At 36.7% G+C, this 9,755-nt stretch overlaps 1 protein-coding gene across 1 annotated transcript; it reads left to right on the top strand.

Moving 5' to 3' along the window:
* Positions 1-2,607: 2,607 nt before the first annotated feature.
* LOC137813750 (nucleoside-triphosphatase) lies at positions 2,608-8,430 on the top strand. Its single transcript, XM_068616165.1, has 9 exons — positions 2,608-3,354; positions 3,483-3,611; positions 3,712-3,768; positions 3,843-3,935; positions 6,375-6,580; positions 7,444-7,535; positions 7,624-7,838; positions 7,925-8,114; positions 8,209-8,430. The coding sequence occupies exons 1-9, from the start codon at positions 3,115-3,117 to the stop codon at positions 8,349-8,351; spliced, it is 1,365 nt and encodes a 454-aa protein (XP_068472266.1). The 5' UTR covers positions 2,608-3,114; the 3' UTR covers positions 8,352-8,430.
* The last annotated feature ends 1,325 nt before the right edge of the window (positions 8,431-9,755 follow it).

Raw genomic sequence — 9,755 nt, 5'->3', positions numbered from 1 at the left:
AGGTGTGCAAGGGTATAACAAGCATCCAAAGGAGGTTTTTGTGGGGATGGGGTAAGGAGAGGAGGCCGATCTCTTGGATCAACTGGAAGGACCTATGTAAGAAGAGAGAGGAAGGTGGGTTGGGGATCAGAGACATCAGAAAGTTCAATTACGCCTTGCTAGCAAAGTGGAAGTGGCGGTGTATCTCAGAAGAGCGAGGGAGGTGGAAGGAGGTGTTGGACTCCAAGTATGGTCTGAGAAATAATAACGTTCAGCTTCGGGAGAAATACAAATCATGGTGGTGGAGAGACTTGGTGAAGGTATGTAAGGAAGGGCGAGGAGAAGGGTGGTTCCAAGATCATGTTGAGTGGAAATTAGGGGGGGTGACAAAATCAAGTTCTGGGAGGACGTGTGGGTTGGGAACTCGAATCTCAAAACCCTCTTCCCAAGGTTGTTCTCTATCTCTATGAACCAAGGCCAGAAGGTGGAGGAGGTTGGAGTGTGGGTAGGTTTGACATGGCAGTGGTCTTTAAGTTGGAGAAGAGCAAGGTTCGAATGGGAAACACAGTTGGAATCTGATCTTCGCTTATATATTGCTAATGCTTGTGTTGTAAAGGACGTGAACGATGTCCAGGTGTGGAGGTGCGAAGAGTCTGGGTGCTATACAGTAAGGTCGGCTTATGAGTGCTTAGTGGACTCTGAAAGGGGCCCCCAAGTAGAGGTGTTCATGCTTTTGTGGAAGGTCAAGATGTTCCCCAATGTGCTGACCATGACTTGGAGGGTGCTTAGGGGCAGAATTCCGACACTAGTGGCGTTGAGTAGGAGAGGCGTCCAGTTAACCTCTGAGTTATCCGTGCTGTGTGGAACTGTTGATGAATCGTATCAGCATCTCTTTATTGAATGCGAACAGGCTTGGAAAGTATGGACAGTGTGTTTCAAATGGATTGGAGTTGATTTTGTGCAACATAATGACATTGTGGCCCACTTAGAGAGCTTCCATCTGTTCCAAGCAAACCATAAGCAAAACTTAGTATGGAAAGGGATGTGGGCAGCTGTTGTGTGGTGTTTGTGGGAACAAAGAAATGTTGTCCTCTTTAACCAAGGTGTAGTAGATGTAGAAGAAGTGTTATATAAGGCCTAACTAAGGTCGTGGCTGTGGTTGAAGCACAAAGGGGATAGGTTTTCGTACTCCCTTACAGATTGGATGTTAAATCCAAACCCCTGCTTGTCCAGCTATAAGTAGGAGGTTGTAGTAGCCAAGCTAAGTGGGGTTTTGGGTGGCCCAGTCTGATTTTCTTGGGGTGGTAGGTGTAAGGTGGTGTTGGACGATGCCCCTACGAAGAGCCTGGGCTGATGATGTGGGGTGGGACCAAAGTAGAAGGAGTTCTGAATAGCTGCAATATAACAAAACTCTGCCTGGGCAACGTCAACTATGTCCACTATGGGGATGGGGCCCATCTGACGGAAGGTGACCAGCTGCTAGGTGGTGGAAGGTCAAGATCGCAAACGGCGCTTAAGCCCTAAACTGGCTTGATGGAGCAGTCCTGGTACTTTGGTATAAAGTTATGACTCTTGGTACCTTGAATCCCTGAACGCAGGTTTTGGAGATCGCCGGTGGTCGTCGAAGGTATGCAAAGGTCAACATGATCGCCGGTCGATGAAGCGGCGCTGTCAACATGATCGCCGATCGATGAAATGGCGTTCCCTATATGTGTGTAGTCGGTGGTCGTCGAAGTTACACAAGGTCAACATGATCGCCGGTCGATGAAACGACGATCTCCATGCGTGCGTAGTCGGTGGTCGTCAAAGTTAAGGTCGTTGGTCGATGGAACGACGATCTCCATGCGTGCGTAGTCGGTGGTCGCCGAAGGTATGCAAAGATCAACATGATCGCCGGTTGATGAAGCGACGTTCACCATAGGTCAACATGATCGCGATCGATGAAGCGGCGTTCTCCATATGTGTGTAGTCGCGTGGCGAGGTGAATGTAGGTGGCCTCGGTCTTGGGAGTTCGGTATAGTTGAGTGTTGCTTTGAGGTAACCTGTTGGTTATATTTTTGGGTATGGTTTTCTCTCTTTAAGGTTGTTCTGCTCCAACCATAAAGGAGAGCTTCTTTTGTGGATGATTTAGGAAGTCCACTTCTGGTTACTGTATATGGGTTGGGATACCCCTGAAGTATCCCTTTAATTTTATTTATTCATTGCTGATAAAAAAAATATATATATATATATATATATATATATATATTGTGAATGTTTTTTAATTGTTTAATTAATCAGATTCAAAGAAAGAGCACATTGAAACATTATATCTAAAATTTTCTTTCTGAGCATATATTATAAAGATAAAGATATGCTTTGAAGACTAGTAAAAGATCTTGAAGAATCAAGGTTTAGTTTATTAATTTATCTTTTCAAATACTATATAAAATGGAAAAGTCGAAGAGAAAGATACACAACCAAGAAATCAAATACATTTTTCTACAACACAAGTTTTATCATGAAGATTTTGTACATCTAGAGTCTTTTGGATTGTGTATTAAATATTGAAATTCTTCACTTTATAAAGTTATACCCTACAAGTATATCTGAGGGTGTTTTTATATGTTAAGAGTTCTTAACTTCAAAGGAAATTAAAAAGTTATAACCTGGAGATGTTTGTTAACTCATTTTAATTTGGAGAGATTTGTTAACTCGTTTTTTTTTTGTTTTAACCTTGAGAGGTTTATTAACTCCTAATTAAGTGATTTGATTAGTAAAACTTCTTAAACTATTTACTTGATGAAGAACTAAACTAAACGTAATCAAATGTTTTAGTGAACCAATATAAAATCTATTTTGTTGTTTTTCTACTTTGTTAATTGGTAGAAGGTTTCACTTTGTTTAACTAGATGATCTAGTAGATAGGTTTGTTTATATGTTGTAAAAAGAGTTTAAAATTCTATTCAACTTTCATTTCTAGGCCTAGCTGTCCCTACAAAATTGAAAAATTGTTTCTAACTTTAACAAAAAAAAGTTATTAAAATATTATACATTAAATTTTAATTTCATTTCTTTATACCGGACAGTGTAGATCTCTCTCTTTATAAACGAGGCATATGTTAATTAGTGTTGGTAGTTGAGAGTGATTTGAGAATGGGGTTTCAATCTCTCTTTAGTTTCTTACTCTTGCTACTGCCTACAGTCTATTCCTCCCAGTATCTTGGGAACAACCTTCTATCTAATAGGAAGATATTCCCCAAACAAGAAGAAGCCATTACCTCTTATGCTGCCATTTTTGATGCTGGTAGCACTGGAAGTCGAGTGCACGTCTTCCATTTTGACCAGAACTTAGATCTCCTTCACATTGGCAATAATCTCGAATTTCAACAAAAGGTATACCATCTTTTCGGCATCTAATTTTTTGCTTCATAAGCTATAATCATGCATCTAAACGGTAGTAATCATTCTATCTTCACTTCTTGTTGGTTCTTTAAGACATAACTTTCGTTCTTGTGCTGTAGGTCGCACCCGGTTTGAGTTCATATGCGGATGAACCTGAAAAAGCTGCACAATCTTTGATTCCACTTTTAGAGGCAGCTGAAAATGTTGTCCCTCAGGATCTGCACTTCAAGACACCTCTTAAGCTTGGCGTGGGTGTTTCTCTTCTCTTCTCTATAACATGAATAAAGTTTGGTCGAAAATCTGAACCACTTTTTCACATAATGTCTTTTCATTTTATTAATGATGCAGGCAACGGCAGGTTTAAGACTTTTGGAAGGGAATGCTGCTGAAAATATATTGAATGCGGTAACTAACCATGAGCTTCATTTTTCTAACTATAGTCTTTCATCTTCTTCGGTTTTCATTTTGTTATCTTGTAGGTTAGGGATATGTTCAAGAACAGAAGTACCCTGAACGTTCAATCAGATGCAGTAACTATAATCGATGGAACCCAGGAAGGTTCTTATCTATGGGTATGATATGATCTTTCTCTTCGTTGCTTTATTCATTTGATTTCACGTTTCATTTTTCTTTCTCTTAAGAATATTAAAAGTGCACAACGTTTAACACACACTTAAATATCTATAATGATGCGACAGCATACATGATATTATTACCGTTTGTTGGATATGTCATCGGATATTATATTAAAAGATACCACGTTTTGCTTTACCTATCTTTGTTTTTAATTAACCTTACTTTTATAATATGGGTAGTCGATCAACACAAGATTGCTCTGATACTGGAAAAACATTGGACATGTTGTGACCCATGATCTAATAACCTGATTTGAATTTTTTTTTTATCAACAATAAAAAATAAATAAATAAGAATCACTTCACATTCACGAATAATCTAATCTTTATTATATAGATATAATCCGTTCAAAGATTCCAATCCATAACTAAAAAAACACCTAATTGCAGACCCTAGACCTAAAATCCCATAGAAAACCTCCAATCCAGAAAGTCTTAAACAAACACCAAAAAAAAAGGAAAAAAAATCCAAAAACATGTCTCCTCACAAACCACCATCTCACAAAAACACCATACAAGGAACAATCAAACAAAATCCACCCCGCAACAACAACCCACCAACCAAACATTTAACCAACAAACTAAATCAAATCCAGACATACTAGGGAATCAAGAAACCAATCTGAAAACGAGAAACATGGTGATTTGGACTTTGGAAGAGACCCAAGACCAAGACTTCAATAGAGTCAAAGAGAAGATTTCTAAGTGATCCATCACACCGCTTTTGAAAATGACCTTATTTTTATGACACCAAATCTCCCTTACGACCGCAATCCACACACTCTCCAAAACTAAATTGACTGATTCATAAGCATTACAAATGTTGAACAGTAAGAAATGTGAGTAAGAGTCTTGGGGGGCAACCGCCTTCACCCTTGTCCACGTAAAACACAGATTCCAAACAAACAAAGAAAATCTACACCAAAAAAAGAAGTGATTAGTTTATTCCTCTTTAAACCTACAAATACAACAAAAAATATTATCAATCACAACTTCGCGTCTAGCCAAATTAACTTTAGACGCAATCTTGTTTTCCAACATCTTCCAAGCAGTAACTTGAGATGAGGGTAAAGCCTTAATCCTCCAAAAGAAATTAAACAAACGTGAGTTTTCCCCTTCACTCTCACCCTTTAAAAGGTCATAAGCAGAATTAATTAACCGAGAACTAAAGAGACTCACCAACTTGCCAACTCCAACTGTCATTGGAAGACGAAACGGGGCTCAAACCTTGCACAACCTCAAGAAGTTGACAAACCTGAAGCTTCTCTTACTCAAATAAATCCTTCTCCAAATCAAATTCCACACCCAAACATTGTTACTCCAATCCCCACAAAGGTTCAACGAAATATGTTTAACAAAACTAAGAGAGTAAAGCCCCGAGAATTTACTTTTCAACGGAACATTCCCCACCCACCTCCACCCACCTGTCATCCCATAAAAAAAAAACCTTCCCGTTACCAATTTCCCACTACCCCACTCTTCCATCTTCCAAATCTCCTTCAAGTCCCTTCACCAAAGTGAATCATCGTTGCTCAACCCGAATTCTTTCAAAGATCTCCAACCACCATATTTAGACTTTAATACCTCCTTTCATAACCCGCTCTTTAGTTGATCCCAACCGTCAAATCCATTTTCCTAGCAACCGTCAAATTCATTTTTGTCACTGGTGCCGTCAGTGGTGTTTGGCTCCATCCATAACTAGGGCCACACAATCCACTCTTTACCACTTGTGCAAACGATTTGTTCACCTTTCTTGCTCCAGACTTTCTGAGAAAATGCAGGCCTCTACCTAAGAACCCGGTTTTGCTTTGGGGGCTCCCTCCTAGAGAACTTTGTTTTATTAACCTGCAGCTAAAGCCAATCCAAATTGAGTCTAGCTCTCTTTCCAGCATATCCACGTCCCTCACCCCATGAAAATCTTTCAAATCCAAAACGCTTATTCCCAGAGTTAAGATTTCTGGGAATTAAAACATCTAATACTCTCCCCCATCTGAAAATTTTCCACATATCCTTCACATGATACTCTTGAAAATTAGTGAAAAAGAACGAAAAATCTGACATCTTCTTACCTTCACTCCTTACCTTCTCTCTCTATCCACATTGTAGCTAATTGCGTTGAATGATATGAACTGGATAGCTTTTGTTTATTTTTATTAATTTATATCTTATTATTTTTATTTATGTCTCTCTCAAAAAAAAAATAGATATTACTTATATATGTATAATGTTTTAATTTTATAATATAAAATAGGTTAACGGGATGAATAAATAATTTATTAGTTCTGGAGGTAATTATAGGGGAAATATTTTTCATATATTGTTGTGTATTTGAGTGGTGCATATATAAGTAAGTTGGAGGTTTTGTATGTGTTGTAGGTGGCAGTGAATTATCTATTGGGGAGGTTGGGCAAAAGGTTTTCAAAGACGGTGGGAGTAGTTGATCTTGGAGGTGGATCAGTTCAAATGGCATATGCCGTCTCAAGGAACACAGCAAAAAATGCCCCACTAGTACCCGATGGAGAGGATCCATACATAAATAAACTATATGTCAAAGGCAAAAAATACGATCTCTATGTTCACAGGTTTCATTTCTTATTCTCCCTATACTCATTCCACAACTTTAGATTCACATCATTTTCATATTTAACACATACCAAGTAAATTGTCAAGTGTAGATGGCGAAAAATTTACTAAGATTCCAACGTAATTTCTTAAAGAAAATTACTAGAATTCGCAAATTATACACAATTATAAAATTGGGGAATTATGCACCATTATAAAATTGGGAATTTTTGCTTCAACTTTTTAATTTTAACAATATTTAATATACATAATTTTGTATTAAATTTTTTTTTATTAAAATTATGTCTAGTAAACATGATTTTAACATTTTTTGTTAAGGTTATGTTTAATGTTTAACTACTAAACACGACTTCTGTTGTGTTTTTTAAGATTGTGTTTGGTAAGTACGATTTTGATTTTTTTTTCTTTTTTTCTCCTGAAGTCATGTTTGGTTAGTATGATTTATGTTTCATAAGAGTGATTTTTGTTTATTTTTTATACTGAATTCATATTGGAATAAGACTTAAGTAAAAATAAATAAAAGTCGGTGTATTTATTTATTTTATATTGAAGTTATAGTGAAATAATACAAAAATAAAATAAACTCAAGCATGACTTCAATACAATAAAACAAACACAACTTTTTAAGAAAATAATTCTATTAAACATATATCAAATACGATTTCCATGTTATAAAAATTAAAATGTTTTTTATGCAAACACGTGTTACACAGTTTTGTAATTTCTCTACAATTTGTTTCTTTTGATAAACTTTTCGAAAAATTATACATGGTATATTTTCCCAGATGGCTATATATTTTTTATACACATGAACCAAGTCATGGTTAATATTTAGTTTTAAATATCATAATATCTTTTTCAGTTACCTGCGCTATGGTAGAGAATCCTTTCGTACTGAGATTTTGAAGGTCACCGGTGGTTCAGCTAACCCTTGCGTTTTGGCTGGATATGAAGGTAAACTAACACATTGCTTTTGTGTCACTCACTTCTTGATAATATGTTGAAAGATGGCAATAAGAAGTGAGTTTGTTATTTTTTATAGGGATTTATACATATTCAGGAGTGGAGTATGCAGTGTACCCTCCAAGTTCAGGGTCCAATTATGATGCATGCAGAGAGATAGTCCTTAGGGCTATCAAATTGAACGAGCCATGTTCTCATCCCAATTGCACATTTGGTGGGATATGGGACGGTGGAAAAGGAAGTGGACAAAGAACTCTTTATGCTACTTCATCATTCTATTACCTGCCCGAACAGGTATGTACATTATTTTAGCACAACTTTCTAATTTGGATTTCTTTCCTCAGGCTACACTAATAGTAATTTCATTGTTTGCTCTATAGGCTGGTCTCATTGATGCAGAAGCTCCAAATGCCATTATTCGTGTTGTGGATCTTGAAAACCTGGCTAAGCAAGCTTGTGGAAAAACATATGAAGATGCCAAATCCAGTTATCCACGTGTTGCAGAAGAAAGAGTTCCATTTATATGCATGGACCTTACATACCAGTATGCGTTGCTGGTTGATGGATTTGGTAGGTTTGCACTATGATCACGTTTTCATACAAATTGGTCATTATTATTAATATTATATGTAATTTTGTATTTGCTTCTGCATTTTGTTTCCAGGCCTTGATCCTTTGCAAGAGATTACACTGGCTAATGAAATTGAATATCAAGATGCTGTTGTGGAAACAGCATGGCCTCTTGGAACAGCCATAGAAGCTATATCATCATTGCCTAAATTTAAACGGTTTATGTATTTTATGTAAGCTTCTATATATGTGTAGAACTTATGCGAGTGCTAGTGATATCCAATTACTAGAAATAAATGAAACTTTCTACTTTAAAGATCAGAGTATGCAGGTGAGGTTTTGTGGCGGAAGAAATGCCCCCACACTACCCTAAAAATATTTAAACTACGATTTTTAAAGACAGTTAAGTGACGGTTTTAAAATCGTAATCTATACGACTTTGTCTAAAATAATATAATATAAATGATAATTCAAACCGTTATTTATATTTTTTATATAAATAACGGTTATTGTCTGAATCGCTGCCTATTTATATCTCATAGATAAAAATACTTATCAATCATCGCCTAATATCTGTCATTTAAAAGAACACTCAAAGGAATCATTCATTTATCGAATAACTCACATTGACTTATCAAGTCAATTTCATTCCCTAATGGTGCATCATATGCGTAATTCCTCTTTGTGTTCAATCTAACATTGGGAATCACAAAGCATTGCTCAAACGCTTGCCTCAGTTTCTAAGTAATCTCCTTTGTCACATGTTGACTAATTTGTTGTCTTAATTGAATAATGACTTCCTACTTGGGTGCCTTAGGAGAATACTGTCGTGATACAATTTTGAAACTAACGAATGTCAACCCCAGATCCTACAATACGCACACGATCAAGGTGTTCACTTTGTCCAATAAGTGCAACAAGTACATCTTGATGACCATGAGGGACAAAATTATTTTGGGAGCTTTGCTCAACCAAAGAATCTTGCAAGACAAAATGATTTTATAAGTTTTCAATATAATCAATACCTAAAACTTTTTTATGAGAAGAAATTAACTTGTTGTACTTATGGACAAAGTGGGCCTTGATAGTACCTTATGTGAGTTGATTTTAGATGTTCCATTTTAGAGGTGACACTTTACTTAAGATTGAGATTTTTAACAAGAATATGGTGAGACATAGGAAAGATCCCCATTGAAAACGAACTTAACCAAGTGGTTAAGTAAGTGTGAAGGTTCAGTTCCAAAAGAAAAGAGGAAAATCACATAATAAGGTGAACATGATGTATGGTGTGGAATGTAAAGACATGAAAGGAAACACAAGATATGGAAGGAAATCGAAATGAAGCAAATCAAGAATACCAACACAAAGATAAAAGTGTAATGGAAAAATGGAAGAAAGGATGAAGGAAAGAATGCTCATGGTGGGAAATTGAGAGTGGACACGCCACTTGGAGTATGGTTCCTCCAAGATGAGTGTAGGAGGGTCGCCACTTGAGATCTCTCAACTCACTCAAGATAAGATCTAAAGCTAGAGAACCAAGCCTCACACAATTTGTGCAGAGTTTTCCTTCTTTCTTAAAATTCAACTTGAAAATACATGGAGTAAGGCACCTTATTTATAAGAGATGGTGCTTTGGTAAGC

This window comes from Phaseolus vulgaris, chromosome 1, assembly GCF_051622355.1.
Source record: "Phaseolus vulgaris cultivar YP4 chromosome 1, ASM5162235v1, whole genome shotgun sequence".
Classification (NCBI taxonomy): Eukaryota; Viridiplantae; Streptophyta; class Magnoliopsida; order Fabales; family Fabaceae; genus Phaseolus; species Phaseolus vulgaris.
The sequence above is the reverse complement of the archived record's forward strand: the minus strand, read 5'-3'. Positions and strand labels throughout refer to the sequence as shown.

Coding starts and splice junctions, on each gene's coding strand:
- LOC137813750 (XM_068616165.1), top strand. CDS start 3,115: ATGGGGTTTCAATCTCTCTTTAGTTTCTTACTCTTGCTACTGCCTACA. Junction 3,612..3,711: donor AGACACCTCTTAAGCTTGGC/GTGGGTGTTTCT, acceptor TTAATGATGCAG/GCAACGGCAGGTTTAAGACT. Junction 3,936..6,374: donor AGGAAGGTTCTTATCTATGG/GTATGATATGAT, acceptor TATGTGTTGTAG/GTGGCAGTGAATTATCTATT.